General features: G+C 38.7%; 1 protein-coding gene across 2 annotated transcripts in view; it reads right to left on the bottom strand.

Annotated features, from left to right (window-relative positions):
* Positions 1 to 16035, bottom strand: part of LOC144215822 (protein O-mannosyl-transferase TMTC2-like) — a 49060-nt gene extending 33025 nt beyond the window's left edge. The window contains exons 1-2 of one of the 2 annotated variants that reach the window (XM_077744979.1): positions 15968 to 16022; positions 15567 to 15880 (exon numbers count right to left, since the gene is read on the bottom strand). In XM_077744979.1, coding sequence (XP_077601105.1) covers positions 15567 to 15649 — 83 coding nt within the window. In that variant the 5' untranslated portion in view covers positions 15650 to 15880; positions 15968 to 16022. Of the gene's footprint in view, positions 1 to 15566 lie in introns of both variants that reach the window. The other variant, XM_077744978.1, reaches the window with a different exon arrangement.
* Positions 16036 to 16269: the final 234 nt, after the last annotated feature.

Raw genomic sequence — 16269 nt, 5'->3', positions numbered from 1 at the left:
CAGAAACTAAAAATCAGAGGATGAAAAAAAAATCACAGTTCCTAAAATTAAGTTATCGAAAAGGCATGCATGGCATATAATTTCACTTCCTTATTATGTACACTGTTAGATACATTAATAAAAATAAACATTAGTCTAACCTTGATCACAGACTAAGAATAAATTATGCAGGATAAATAATTTGAATTTTTCCCAGAGGCGTTGCTGTTACATATGGTTTTAGAGCAGGACCCAACAGTGTTTATCCTTACAGAGTGAAGGACATTGATGTATACTACTCTGATTATTGCACTCAATAAATCAGTCTGCATGGCGTTTCAGGGCAAAGCAAAAAAGTAGCTGCTTGGTTCCTTGGAAAAGCTCACTTTCTTTGGCCAATCTCACATACACCTCAATTTTTCATACTTTGGTCTTGAACAACACTTGCATTTCTACTTGCAAAATCAAGCATTATTTGTCTGTTCAGACAAAGTGGAATTCTATGGATATGAATCTATTTCACTTAAAACCCTAAACCAGCCTCTCAAACAGTTGACCAATAAGTACATTTTCAATATAGGAGTTCAGGCTGCATTGTTGAACAATACATAGACACGTTCATTAAAACTCATGGGCTGTTGTTAAGTGACCAACAAATAATATACCTCCTACTTATATCAATGAAGTAATTCTGGTCCAGATACGGCTTAGTGAAGTTGACAAAAATACTCTCCAAATCCTAGAATTACAACTTTGCCTGTGTGGTAATAGACTTAACTAAGGAGAGAAACAACAATATAACAAAACCTAGGGCAGAGGTAACCAAATCTAATTTCTCAGTCTCATTTAGTTATTTTTAGCATTCAAATGTAAAATTGAGCAAAATGGGACTTAATAATTAAACCTTGTGATGCAACAAAACAGGCTTTTTGTTAGCACTGTGTTGATCTACCTTTATGTGTAGCCTCTGACTGACCCATGTCTAATGCTTTGGTAGTCATCCAGGCTGTGTTAGAAGTACCACTAAACAATCAGCCCTCTCACAACAGGGGGGCTTTTTGTCTTGGTCTGACCTTTTCGGCTGCACAGCAATAAATTGTTTGATTTGTTCCTCCTCGCGTATTTAGAACGCTTGTCTTTCTCATGGAAAGGACATTGGCAAGAAGAAATCATGTCCGAGGACCCCCTTATGCTTTGCTCATCACTACGCTGTTAATGTATTCTACTTTCAAACAACGAGGGGTTCAACAAGCAACCCCCACAAGATGGAGGGGACCAGCAGGGTGGGATGGAATGTCCTTACAAAGAGGCCACAAATACCAACTGAATGGATTGCTTGCACCAGCCTTTTTGTCATCCTTATTCCCAAAGCTTTTACCATAAGGGGGCTCAAGGCAGGACTGAAAGATATTTTAAATCACGATGCATTCGCAAAGAGGCAAGTTTCTCACTAATGTTTATTGCATGAGGTCATAAGAAAATGTCAGAGGAGCAGCAAAGAGAAGAGATAGTAGTGCTTGTACCATCTTATTTTTTTGACATCTGTGTCATTTTATGGCAATAATCCCTTTGGGTCTATAAAATGAATGAGCTGCCTTGATACAGAAGAAAATTGTGTGTCTGCGTTCAAGCGATTTGTGGCTAACTCTTCAAAACGTTTGAAGAGCAAATTCATTCATCTTGCTACACTTAGCATTTCTATCTCATTCCAATGACGTCTACAGACCTACAATCCATTTGAATTGGTTGAGCTAAAAGTAAATCAATTTCTTTCCCGTGAGATTGACAGCAATAGATACATTTTAACAGAGAGGGGTCAAGGTGATCATTTACTGACAACCCTTCCAGTCAAAATGGATTGGACGTCTATTGCTGTTAATGGCAGGGAATCATTAAAGAGGATATCTTGTCACTTGCCACCACAAGGCATCCAGCAAAACACAGCGTGAAAGCTTATTTAGTGAAATAGGACACACATGCATATACAAAGAAGCATCACATTCATGAATGGAAGCATTCAAGGATGCAGCTCTGAGTGATCTCATTAGATACTATCACAACAGGCCCATGTTCTTGTGTCACTCTAAAGCCTGCCTCACTGCTTTAAACATCCCCATTCGGGCTCCACTTGCAGCCTTTAATTGAAAGCACATGTAGCCTGCCTGCCTTTAAGTATGTGGAGTGTTGCTGATGGAGGTTTTGTCTTCCTTCGGGGCCTTCTATGACAGACTGGACTAATGCAACAGTGAGTTGATATTGCTGGCTCATTAACTCCAGCTTGCTTCGAGATAAACTGGACTGATTTGAAATGAAATCGGGTTAAGGCATTTTGATAATGCTGTTTATATTCCAAAAGAGGATGACAGATTGTTGAGAAAGATTTCGAAAAGGCAAGTATGTATTTGGAACAGTATAGTACCAATATAATACTGGAGGACAGGAATACAAGACATTGATAAAATGAAGATGTCCAATTGTTTAGATTAAAATAAACTCTTTTCAGCTAACTGGACAACTTCTGATAATGCTGAGTGCTTAAAAAACATGATTACAAGAGAAGAATAAATATGAGATCCGCAAGTACCCCAAACTGCTTTTTTAATGCTTTAAATTGATTCTATTTCCCATGAGGTGCTACTTTGCATTTGAGCAAAGAGGCCCATTTTTGCATGTGGAATCTTAAAGCAGCCTAATCACAGTATCATCTCTAATGTTGTGATTTCCAGCCAGTTATGAATGGTAAATTCACACTCACTGATAAGATGATATATTTATGACTCCTTCAACTCCTCCTCCTCCTCTGTTATCCGTGTATAGATCAAAAAGAAATTTGGTAGGTATATACTAGGGACGTATATGCATCAATCATTTGAACTCTATTTGCTGTGTGTGTGGTGTAAAGAAAACAGAGCATTAATATTGAGATACAAGCACATACCCAAGCTCCTAACTGAGAGGAAAATCCCCAGCAGAGCTGAGGTTAAGTGGAAGAGGCTTAGGGACAAATGGCCAGGGCGAATAGAGCTTTATAAGGCAGGCCTTTGCAAGGAGAATGGGTAGCGCTTAAGCCATAAGGGTGTTGGCCCCAGTGAGTGCCTTGTGCACAACCATGTGTGGTCCATTATCACACCAAGCAAGCCCAGGCCGCCCTCAATTGGAAGATGGATGCATCCTTACTGATTGGCCTGAAATGCAAAAAGAAAGGAAACAATAGCAGCCTTTTTTGGCAGGAAAGAGCTATAGAAAAGGATGTTGGGTTGTCTTCGTAGTTGTGCTTGGCTTCAATGGAAGGACAATGGCATTGGCAGGTGGTGGAGGATGACAACAGGCTAGAGCCAAGGGTGGATGACACCTCAGTGTAAGGTGAGGCATGTGTTTGTGTCAGATAATTTCAGGTTATTGACGCAATATGACAAAATGTCATGAAAATATTCAGCAAGAGAATGTGTGTATTGATTGTGATTATTCATTAGGATGGATGCTTGATACACACCCACATTCAAAGTGCTTGAGCCAACATGAATATTTTCAAACTCATGAATTGAGCAGAACCGCTTGCCATAACAAAACGAATAAAGCAGTGACGCATCCTTCCGTTTATCATTTTTCTTCATATGATATCACTGAGAAAGCTGCGGCACTCGGGAGCAGGAAACAGATGGAGCCATGTCCTTCATCAGACCAGAAAGCAAAAAGGGTGGGTGGAGTATGGGTAGTCCTGCCCCTCTTCAGAGGTTTCTCCAAATGCATCCTATGTCACAGTCTCAGCTGCACTCTGAGCTGTTTCCAGGTCAGCTGCCAAATGGGGGCAGGGAGTCTGCCTGATTTCAGGAAACCTTTCCTTCAGGAATCGAGGTCAATCGAGAAGAAAAGCTGACCTCCACAACGCTCATTGATCTGAGAGCACGAGAGAACGGAAGACAGAAGAAAGAACTTGCGTCATTGCTGTCTTGTCTTTGGTGACCATTGACTTTTCCAAAACTATTTTTATTTTACGCTAAGCAGTGGATGTGGGCGAGTCGCAGAGATTGCAAGCTGTTGATGCCATTAATCATGCAGTTCATGTACAATCCCTGACCTGCTTGTCTAGCGGGTTGTACCACACAACTGTCACCAGGCATCCATCAGCACTAAGCGTGCACAGCACATGGACATGCATATCTCAATCAGCTTCCAGGAGCTTGTTTTAGACCTGCGAGAGTGCCTGCAAGACATCCCATGTTTCTTATGCAACAGACGAACAAAAAAATTAACACAGATGACGTTAAGGTAAAATGCTTTCTTAGACCGTGTTTAGCGTGACTATGTGTCTTAGCAACTAGCAAATAAATGACAGTGAATGCTCAACTAAATCACATATTCACAAGTGAGTAACAAAAGATCAACAATGTACCAGACGGCTTGCCCACTACAGTTCAGACAGAGATACTGAAGATGCAGATTCCCTACTTAAATATCCTTGACTGACAATTTAGACAAATACTTTAATTCACTCATATGCTTTAAATGCATTGAACAGTTGTATATCTATATTTCGGACAAAAAGTGTCTGTTACTCTAGATATTTTTTTGCACTTCTCATGAACTCAATTCAATAGCAAATGGATAAAATACATAAAAGTTTGAGTACCAAAAAGTACTTTTATATTCATAATTAATGTCATTACTCTGAAATCCCTATTTGTGTTTGAATAAAAATGATGCATAATTAATAAGTGCAGTCTAAAACAAAAATTCTAAATTTTGTGTGAAAGATTAAAGATGATATTCCATTCAATGAATTTTTTTTCATGGAGTGTTGCAAGCCTATTTGCACTGCACAATCAAGACAAGTACATTGGAGAAAAAATATATATGGTGAAACAATAAATTCCAGCTGTATTCCATCTACTATCCTCAAACAAAGTGTACTGGGAGATGAAGATGAAAAAATGTCATTTGGGTGATAAAACATGCTTTCAAAACATTTATTTTAGTCAAACATATATTTATATACAGTATGTGCTGCTGAAAAGAACTGACTTGAAAGCCCTTCACATGCTTATTTTTTCACTCTGCAACACCTCCGTAACCCTCCAGAATTTGCCATGTATTAATAAATCAAGACAAAATCATGTAAGGTGTTACTTTCAATATTTCCTGCACACTGGGGAGTCATTTGTTATTACAGGTGGCTCCTTACAAGCACACTGTTCCTTCTCAAGTAACTGTAATAAAATACTCAAATACTTCTCATCTTTGTCAATTGAAGCCCCATGCAAACAGTAAAGAAAACGGCATCTTAAGCCGCAAACAATAATGAAACTTTTGAAACAATGAACAGAAGAACTAAAACTAGACTTAATGCTCGTGCCCACGCCTAAATGCACAGAAGCAGATTAGTCGGTTTTGTCCATAATCCCTTTGCTGACGAGAACAGATTTATGGGTCATCATCAGGGGGTTGGGGTGCCTGTTCTATGTCTATTTCACCCCTGTGGTAGTGGACACTAAGATACTTCAAGCTATTCAAACAGGCCTCTCTTAAATTCATTAGCACCCCCCACACCCAACCAAATACATGCCCTTTAGTCACGACACCACGTCCTGTATAACAACAAACTGTATTCTACAAATCTTAGCCTACCAGTAATTAGCTGAAACAGTAATTCAAATGAATAATGGATGTGGGGGAGGGGTTATTTTTTAATGAGCTTAGTGAATTATAACAGTTTGTAGAATGGTGATTGTGGTTTAATTACTATAGCAGAAGAAAGAACAGCTGGCCTATGAAGTCAAAATCCAAATAAAACAAGAGACTTTACAAGAATCAAGATGCAGAAAAAATCTGGATGTCCTAAACCTGCCACACCCAGTGCAACATGGCCATAAACCAACGCGCCACACAAGACTTGATTGGATTTCTCAAGGCTTCGGCTGAACTCACAGTAAAGCCTTAACTTAATGCAACAGCAGGCTACAACTTCCAGTGTGGATGCCAGTAATGCATTTCAAACGTTGCTTCCCAACCAGCATATATCAAACCCGCACCAAAAAAAAATCCCGACAACATTCCAGCCTAACATCATGGAGTGCCGTATATTAGTGTTCGAGCATGAAAATACAGCCAAAGGGTTAATTCATGAAAGTGCCTAATTACGAATGCTCACTATGATTAACTGCAAGAAAATGTTCATAGAGGAGACTCTGGGAGAGGTCATGTAGAACACAGCTGTGTACACTTGTGAACAAAGTATGGTGTGTTTCATCATATGAACCTGCCTGCACATCAGATCCCAGATAACAAAGTTCAGAGGCGGTTGGACCTTCTCAGCGGAAATATTTATAGGCTTGTTTGAAATAGAGTAAGCCGCTGAATTAAGAAAAGGAGGAAAGATTTATTTTTACGTCCTTCCAAAAAAAAAAAGAGCGATACAAATGTTAGATTTATTGTCTTTGCTTTATAACAGACATACTGTACTTTAGTTTGATCTCCGATTTATGGCCCAAAGGTGGACCCATCAATTTATCATAGCATGGCTTTTTTCCCTGGTCTTTTTGCTAGATTTATAAGACTGACAATGGTCAGTCATGTGGTTTATGAATGTCCAATACTGCAGTGTACTGATATGTTGACTTACATAATGACTATAATGAATACAATTATGAAAAATGCCTGTATTGCAGACTATTATGAAGTGTGTTCAAAGACTTGATTCACAATTTGAGATTGGGCTGCACAGCAATGTCTTCCTTGTTGCGTTGGAAAATAGCTCTAAATCCATTAATTTCTCCATAGTTGATCTCTATTGGATCATAGTTTGATACAAGCATAAAGTAAAAACTGTCAGTGATGATTACTGACTGTTACTTTCATCAAGATTTTGCTTCAGTATCCATTAATGCTCAAGAGACTGTGTGATATATTACTCTGCTCTACTCCTTATGGAGATGAATGGAGAAATTGTCTCTAATTTTTTTCCATCTTCAATTTACTCAAAGTGACTTTGGGGTCACCATATCTACTCATTAGCAGATGATTAATGAGGGACATATGTTTAATGTAATGCAGCACTTAAGCAGTTCACACAAATAATACATACAAAAAAATATAAAATATTATATACATTAGTCATTTACGATTCGCTAGCAACTGTGTGTGATTTTGCATAGGCTCCAGCACCCCCGTGATCTTGTGAGTGTAAATGTAATTCTTTTAATATTTTTTATTGTATTTTTTTTAAATGTAGTATCAGTATAGTTTTAGCACAGTATCAATGCAACACTACAAGAGTAAAACTAAATGAATACTTGGGCAATGCACCTTATATCTGCCATTTCAATTTTAATCATTCCAACTCACTATATACATACATACAAAGAGTAACAGAATATGCCATACATTGTTGCAGCAATTACCTGTCATTCGAAATATTGGACTTTTTAGTTGAGCTATAATAAAAGTTTCTGTGTTTCACTCTCTTTTTATTGTTTTACTTCACATGGAGAAAGTTTAAAGGAAGCAGGACCATCTAGAAGAGGCTTTCTGCAGCTGCCAAAGGTGTGCTTATTCGTTTTTATGATGTGCTAAGTGAGTTATTACTTTTTCAAATCCTTCTCGCCTTTCGTAATAGTAAAAAAAACTATTAGAATTCCAAAAATTACTTCTGTAAAGGTTTTATGACTTGAAAAGTGCTATTGAACTACCCTCACATCTTGGCTAAGAGAAGGTGAGTTGGAAACCATTGCTGCTAAACATAAATCTGCAGGGTGGGATTAAATCCATATAATTAAATTAATAAAGTCCACAACCATGCTTCAAGTCTGAATGTAACATGGCCACTCCATTAGTACTATGGACATGTATTATTAATGTTAAAGGAACACATTTTTTGCTTTTCCCCAAGCATATATTTTGGCATAGCTATTAGGCAAAGTACATATTTTAAATATAAAATTCTATCTTCAAGATGAATGAATAATTCTTAATGAGGAGCTACCTTACTTGCATTAATTGGCATGTGGCAGAATGGTGTGAGTTAAATTAGAAAATTGAAAAATAATGTGCAGTTAGGTTGGGGGCCGAAAACATAGTTAAGCTTAATGAACTGTTGTCTCGCTGCAAATTATTTCCCTTTATCCCCCAATGCAAGACAATTTGTCTTACAAGGGAAAGGATATAAATCCGACTTCAGCTACTATATTAAGGGGGAAAAAGTACATCCTTGAATCAACATTTTAGTCACAACAAGAAGCAAAATGTTTTGCTCAAAACAGTCTATAAGAAACCACAGCTCAAAGACCCTTCTAACAGTGTCCTAATCCAAACGGAAGCAGATGTTTTCACCAGATGCTAATGAAATATGGTTAACTGAAAAGGTTGCATGTGTTCACTAGTGCCACCCAGTGCAACCAGTGAGGTGTGAGGCCTTACAAACATCACATAGGTTGACGGTGGAAACCTTTTAGCAGCTGGAGTTCACAGTCGGGGCAGGCTGAGCTAAATGACAGCAGCGACCACACGTGAATTCAACTTGTCACGCTCTTCAACTTTGATCTGTCCAGATTCACAATCAGTTACTCTGAGTTAAGTTTTCCAGTGATCCTTCCAATTAAGATTTTATTTTGGGATTGAAGTATCCTTATTATTCTGTCAGAGCCATTACCCCTAGATTCTCAGATTCAAGTTTTTTTTATTATTGAAATAACAGTCATTTTGTCGGTATTGATTCCTTGTTAAATCAAAAATAAACTTTTACAAATTGTCTGTAGCCATCTCAGTAGCTGGGAGGAAGCGCTCACTTGGAGGACTACTTAGGGGGGAAAAACTGACAAGAGGAGGTCAGTGATGAAGAGAAACACCATGGACAGAGACACACTGTGTCTGTGCTAAGCCAAAATAAACCAACGAAAGAAATCAGACCTGTAAACCATCAAGAATCCATCAATCTCCCTCCTCTGTGATTTTATTCCCAATGACAGTGCGCAAGAGACTGTGAGAAAGTTGGCTCCATCTGTGAAATACAATACTACAGCAGTGAATCTACCATGTGGGGAAATTTTATACTCATTTGCCACTAAGGCCCAAAGTCCATCTGTTGCAGATTTGATAGGCTACTGAAATGTTTCATATATGTCATGACATGAATATTGTGACCTTTTACTTGACTTAAAAAATAAGTATTTTGTAAAAGATGGAAAAACTTAGCTCCTCAATATTCTCCATCAAAAAACAGCATACATTCATTTATTTATAATCCATCATGCAATACTCATGAAGTGTTGTAAGGGTGCAAAAATCAAAATCCCTGCTGACTATTGGGTAGGAGCACTTACATTTGTTGACCACCAATCGCACGGCACAAGTTAACAAACATTTAACAATATGAACGAAAACGTGTTTATCAAACCAGTTTCAATAGTGTCAACACACAACTCTTGATTACCATAACAAAAATGTATTCAAATGAACTCGAGCTTCAAGAGCAAAATGATATATTTTTAATTGAGTAACTAAACCTGACTTTTTATTGAGAGTAGTTCGCCCAGTAGGCTGTTAATTGCGTCATCTTTACAGTTCTAAAGAATGTGACCTAAAATGGCACACACTTTGTGGCAATTTGTAGGACACAATGAATCTTTAGTTAACTCACTCAATAGTGAATCTCCGCCTGTTCTTATTCTGTCCAGCTATTCAAAAACGCTAACCGTACCACACGTACCTACTTAACAAGTTCACAAAATTGGTTGTGACAGATTTAGTCCGCAAAGCAGCAGCAATTCTGCTCTGTTTAAACCGAGAACATTCAGCTCTCGCTTCCGTCCCACAACCAATATTTTATTTGCTCATTCTTTGTAGTCCAAAGGGAACAGCAGGACCACACAACCCCTTATTTTCACAATGGACAAAGGCAATTCAACCAAACGGGCCAACTTGTCCCATTACCTTAATGAAATGAGCCACAAGTCTTTGTCTCAATTGTAGGCCACCAAGAAGGCAAGGAGTAGGCGCCTTACTTATTGAAAAGGTACCAACTATAACTTCTTGTTTAGATCTGGGGTGGGTAAGAAAGTTGAGGCTTTTGACAGCTCGGGGATCTCTGCCCACACTGCGTGCCCTTCTCATCCGCAGTCTGGTTAATCCTATTAAAATGAAGAGGGCCAAGAGCCTGAGAGTGGCCACAGCTTAAAAGCCATCAACGCGCATTAGTCTTCAGAACACAAACCCACGTCTAGACCAACTAAGTACTAAGACCCAAGAGTCAAATCACTGGAGGTTTTTGATGGCAGAATACGCTTATATTAAATATTTACCCATAACTTCTCTCTTGGGAAATGCACGAATCTAACGCAACAGATGTGCCACGTTATTGGATATAAATCCCGCTAATCTCATTTTGTTGGTCAAAGAGCACATTAGAGCTTTAATTTTCGCACTGTAGACCTTGGCAGCGTCAAAGCTTTTCTCGCATTATTGAATAGCCAGGTTGTAGGTCCGTTCTACTATCCTGAGCATGTGGAGGATTTACTTGTTGGATGAACCACCCCAGTATTGACTTTTATTCCCATTTAAGGCGATTATTATCACTGTTTGCTACTGTACATGAGCGCTCCTACAACCACACGATGTATTAGAAGAGATAATCTGCTGGGGCTTGATTAAAACACATGGCAAAGAAACTCAAGAATACTCTGAGGACGAATGCTGACATGGTGCACTGAGTAGATTAGTCCATTACCACTTCAAACAATGACAGGCAAGCCTAACCCAGTTAAACACTGCACAGGAGTCAAGTGATTTCAACGCATCTGATTTATATCGCCTGCTTTGGCTCAGCCTGAGTACAGCAGCCAAATGGGAGAACTGCAAGATTGGTGGCTGTGCCTGAGCAGCCTTCAGCCTTGCAGGAAGTCGCAGGCCACCAGTGTGCCGCATCGCAAATAATCAGCAGAGTACATAAGAACTCCTCACAAGTAATTGTCAATATTTATCTTCATGCTGCAGCACATTGTCTTTTGTCTTTGTAAATAAGTTCAACTTGCTGAGGTATCTTCAGGTGCATGCTGTGTGATTAAATACACATATTGTTGGTGTGTCTGTATCAGTTTTTTCAAGCGTCTAGACACCATCTGGACCTGGTGGTAACCAACGTCCACTTCTGGCATAAAGTGAGCATGATGATGACCTGTCAAAAAATGTGAGGGTTAAACGTGTTTGTATAGTTAAATAAGGTAGTAAATACGGCTTAGAAAATGCGTTCTTAAGAAAATGTGGTAGAATTGCGAGTGTTCTATGATCTGACATACTATGAGTTATTCAAAAAGAGTTTTGATTTTCTATTTCATGAATTACATGAAAAAAGGACCAACCGTAATCCTCCTAAACGCTACAAAATTATGGCTGAGTAGAGTATTTTAAAAAGAAAACAGTGAAGCAATTCACAGAGTTGTGGTTGAGCGACTTATCATAGAGGCGCGCAAGAACCTGGCTGACGACCGAACAGCCGTATGTAACGTGAAAATAAACGCAAGATGTAACTGTATGTTCCGTTCGTACTAAATATATCAATATTTTTTTACTGTATGTTATAAAACAGCCCTATATCATTAATGATACACTTCATCCTTGTAACTAATTTGGTGGAAAATAGAGCTAAGGAAATTGTAAGTGAATACTTCCAAGGATATGTATGTCGGAAAGACGCTTATACATGCATTTCAAAAGGACCATTTTTTCAGCGAATTAAGAAAATTATTAGACCACACTATTTCGCTAACCACTTTAAATATTTCAAGACAAATTAGGATCTCAAAGTAAATGTGAAAGGGATAATTTGAATAAATTGTTATTTGATGCTTTTGAATAATCAGTGAGGCTAAACACAACAAATATTGTGTCAACATATAATATGAATTTCATTGGCCATTGAAATGACAAAACTACCCATCAAATTCCTGTACTTAAAAGATAATATTCAGATTTAATCATGTTCACTTCAACAAATCACTACGTACAACGTATCACTACAACAAATATTCTACATGTAGATCTACATGACTTCCAAGTGAGACTTCTGATGCTTCAATTCTGGCAAGAAAACAGTTTATTAAAGCCACCATGCTTATTTTGCGTCTTCTTCACAAGTTTCTAAATCTTCCCTTTAAGCTCCAGAAAGCAGAAAAACCACACATGACGATCTGCAGGCCGATGTTGGATAATGGAACTAAAGGCATGGCAGACAGACATGTGAGGAAGGAAGACAGACTGAGCTTTAGAGAGATGCAGGAAAGACAGTAATTGCAGGGAGGAGGAAGAGAAATCCAGACTGGGAAAAATAAGGAGATGTTCAGACTGCTGGGTTGCCGCCCTTGGGTCCTCAACAGAACCACAGGCCTAACCAGCCTATCCTTCAATATAGAGTTACAGACCACTGCCATTTCACAAGGGGCCAAGGAAGCGGCAACAAGGGGTATATACCGGGAGCGTTGCGGGGATCTGTCTATTCTAGGATGTGTTATGGAGCGAAAAATATCTGAATCTACCAATGAAAAATTGATGCTTCAAATGGACTGTGGTAGGTAAATCACAGTTCATCAGGATAAAGGTTAGCAGGCATTAAAATGACTCATAAATCAAACCTACCTGTACAAACAAGCATCTCCGAGGTAGAGTAGACACTGTGCAAAATATTATGCTTCTCTGTTATTTACCACCACCATGTGCAAGACCCTGTCATCATGTGGAGGTTCTGGTCAAATCCATATAATACAAGAAAGCAGTGTGGCTCTGCCTTACAATTGTTGGACCACTGCAAGTGACCACCCTTGCCAAGCCCACAACCTTCACAACATCCTCATACAGTTAAACCTCACCACATCATATGAAAATATGAGGTGCAGCTCATCACATCCATCATCAGTACTTGACAAGGAGCTGCAAAGTGTGTGGCTTGAGGCTCTGGCTAGAAAATTATATTCAACAGCCCAAATGGAATTTACACATTCACCTTAGGGAAAGCCAGTTAGCTGCTTTGAAATAGAAGATGCATCTGACCAATATCATAGCCTTTGTCTCCATCAATTATGCTGATTGATCACTATAGTAGTTGCTCAACCATTTACACTAAATTTGATGAAACTAAGCCACACAGAGAGCCCAATTAAATTAAGGAGCATTGAATTAATGTACAATGAACACACCTTACGACAATAAACAAGGATTTCGTAAAGAAAATTCATAGAGTCTGGGTTCTCGGTTATTTTTTGTGAGATATGTGGTCTGTTACAGAATCGGTCCAAATTTGAACAAACAAGCTCCCCGAATTTTATTTGACCTGCTCATCAAAATTAAACTCACATTCAACAATATCACATTTTGGAGCAAATTATTTCATATTCATAAATGTCCAAGCAATTACCAACTCTTTACTGCAACCTTATGAAATGTATTAGTTTTTCAGAACCATGTATTATTAGTCCACCAAATTATTTATTAGAATACCTTGGTGATTTTGGCCTCAGTCATTTGTCTCCTTAATCACTGCCGTTAGTAAGAGAATAGCCAAATACAGCAGCCAACAACCATTTTTTTCTTAGTGCTGTAATACTGATACTGAATCTGGTTAATTGATTCTGAAGTGTCTTGAATACTGTGTCCTTGATTGTAAGTAGAGTCAAACAGTATACAGAACAGTTCAACTCTAATTAAAATCTGGAACTGCACAAATCTGTACCCATTTATGTCATGCAATTCTATCTTTTCTGCAACTTCATAGCCAAATGTCACCATTCAAACATGCCTTATTCTAACCAAAAGCTTGATTTCCATGAAAGAAGCACAACTGGTTTCACCCCACGTGCGTACGTACGTACGCCTTATGCAAACTTATAGCTCGATGTGGTTCTGGAATGGCGTTCCTTTGACAAATTAACAAAGCTGCTGCTCTCTCACCACCACTGCAGCCCGAGGGGACAGGAGATTGCTGCTAATTACGAGGCAGAGTGCAACACGTGGTGCTGAAAATAGATAGTGCTGGATGTCAGATAGCCTGCAAAGATTCTGTCAAACATAAGAAGGCATCAAATACGAATGGAAAAGGTTCTTGGCTGAGATAGCGGGGTAAGTGTCAGAAACCGTTACTATGTTAGATGTCTATGGTGTCAATAAATAACATTTATACACAGACCATTTAGTGTTTGACGGATCATCTTAAACTTTGAAGGCGTTTTGATCTCTCCAGCAGTCACCTTTCATCTTTCTGCTAACACGGTGACAGCTTTATGAACATTCAATATCTGTCTATTGACAAATACACTGCAGGGAAAGAAAAAACACTTAAGCAGAATAACTTGCCTAAGGATATTTTTCTATTTGTAGCAAGTGTTCTTTAGTAGAGAGCATTTAGCAGAGGTGTAAAGGAAACAGCACTGCAGTTTATATAGAGGGTGTTTGCTTTACACAATAACCTTTGATTTTATTGGAATAGTCATGTGCTCTATGGCAAATGTGCACAAAAATGCTGCAGAGATAATTTTTTTTAAAATATTTTGAGGCTTGGTAACCACAGGAAGCCAACCTAATTAAATGCAAGGAAAAAAATAATAATGTCATGTTTAAAATAGTTTGAGTGAAAGTGAACTACCTACATTAAAAATGATGATATTTAAAGGAAGTTTTCAATACATGAGAGATTTGGTCTTTTTCTATTAGCATGACATTTGGAATTGTGAGTGATTGAAAAGTGCCCCGAATCTGTCAAAAAGCTAGGAAATCTTTTTTACACAAAGACCTTGATCACCCGCAAAATTTTCATTTGCATTTATATTTTTGGGCATGCAGTACTTACTCGAGATTTAGTGTCATTCAATCACAGCGCACATTGAGACCGTCATGTGAGGTTCTCCCATTAACTGATATGGCCAATTTGGAGTCTGCAATTAACCTAATTTACAGCTTTTTGCAATATGGAAGAAAGTTGATAAATCCACAATCTCAACACTTCAATCTCCATTGTGGCATTATTTTGGGAGGAGAGATGCAATTTTGCAAACAGAAGCTACACTTAAACGGTATCATGTTGACTTTTATGACTACTATAGTATGTGCATTTGATTCAAACAAATTTTTGTGAAATCTATTAAAATGCACGACTGCACAGCCAAGAAAACTAAGTGCAGGAGCCAATGACCTACATCACAGTTTGAATGAGGAACAATGAGCCTGAGGCAGTGACAACCACTCAGCCATCAAATATCAAATGGTGCTCTTCCCCCCTAAAAATCATTGTTTCCATTCAATTTTAGTCTGATGGGGAGACAAAAAAAACTTAGAACTTTAACGATCCAGTGGCTACACATTTGCACAGTTTGGGATTAGATCTGTTGAATGGTTTCTTCCCCAGAGAACATTCAGCAGGACTAATACCAAAACACAACATATCCAGCAAAAACTTGAATGAATGAATTAATTAATTATTTTTGGGATGGGGATCTAGTTCAGAAACCACGTGGTTTGTTCAGCAGTGCAATCAATAAGTTCTTTTCTTTTTTATTTATTTTGATTTTTTTGAAGATTGTTGAATAATGAGCCTGGTAGTGAAGATGTGGTACCTGTCATCGTAGCAGAAATCTGCTCCCAGAGTGTTGATGTACAGGACCAAAGCCACGGCGCTGCACAGCAATTCTGCAAACATTTCTCTTAACGTGCCGTGTTCCCACAACAGAACTAAAAAAAAAATGAACGACAGCAAAATCCTGAAAGTGTGTCCCCTGGCAGTCGTCGTCTTTGTCAGGACGTTTGCGCGAAAACAAGTCCGGTGCCCCCCATCCTTGCTGGTTCAAGTGCACAAAGTGGACATGCCGAGGGTCGCGGCGTGTCTAACCCATCCTGGCTGAGAGGCGGAGAGCTCTTTATCCAGCTGGATCTTCGCCAAGGAGAGGAGGCAAAAAATCTTGCACCAGTGAGGTTGATTCAATTGGTGACGAGGTTCGGTTTCACACGCCTTCCTTACCACGCGAGGGCTCGGCACTCTGATGCTGCGTGAACACAGCTTGCTTGCCGCTGTCGTTGACCACAACGAAACCAGCGAGAATCATACTAGCAACTTCCTTTTTTATTTTCAAAATAAAAGTAACAATTCTTTCTGCTTTCTGAACGGGTAGAAAATCAAATGTATTACAGAGAGTCGTGTCTATCGTCCTTGAAAAATGCAGTGTCTATTTGATGAATACAAGGTTCTAAACAAACCTCATCTCATTTCATTTTCTGAACCGCTTGGGATGCTGGAGCCGATCCAAGCTGACTCCGGGCCAG

The sequence above is a fragment of the Stigmatopora nigra genome, chromosome 22 (genome assembly GCF_051989575.1).
Source record: "Stigmatopora nigra isolate UIUO_SnigA chromosome 22, RoL_Snig_1.1, whole genome shotgun sequence".
Taxonomy (NCBI): domain Eukaryota; kingdom Metazoa; phylum Chordata; class Actinopteri; order Syngnathiformes; family Syngnathidae; genus Stigmatopora; species Stigmatopora nigra.
This window is presented reverse-complemented; position numbering and strand designations above follow the sequence as displayed.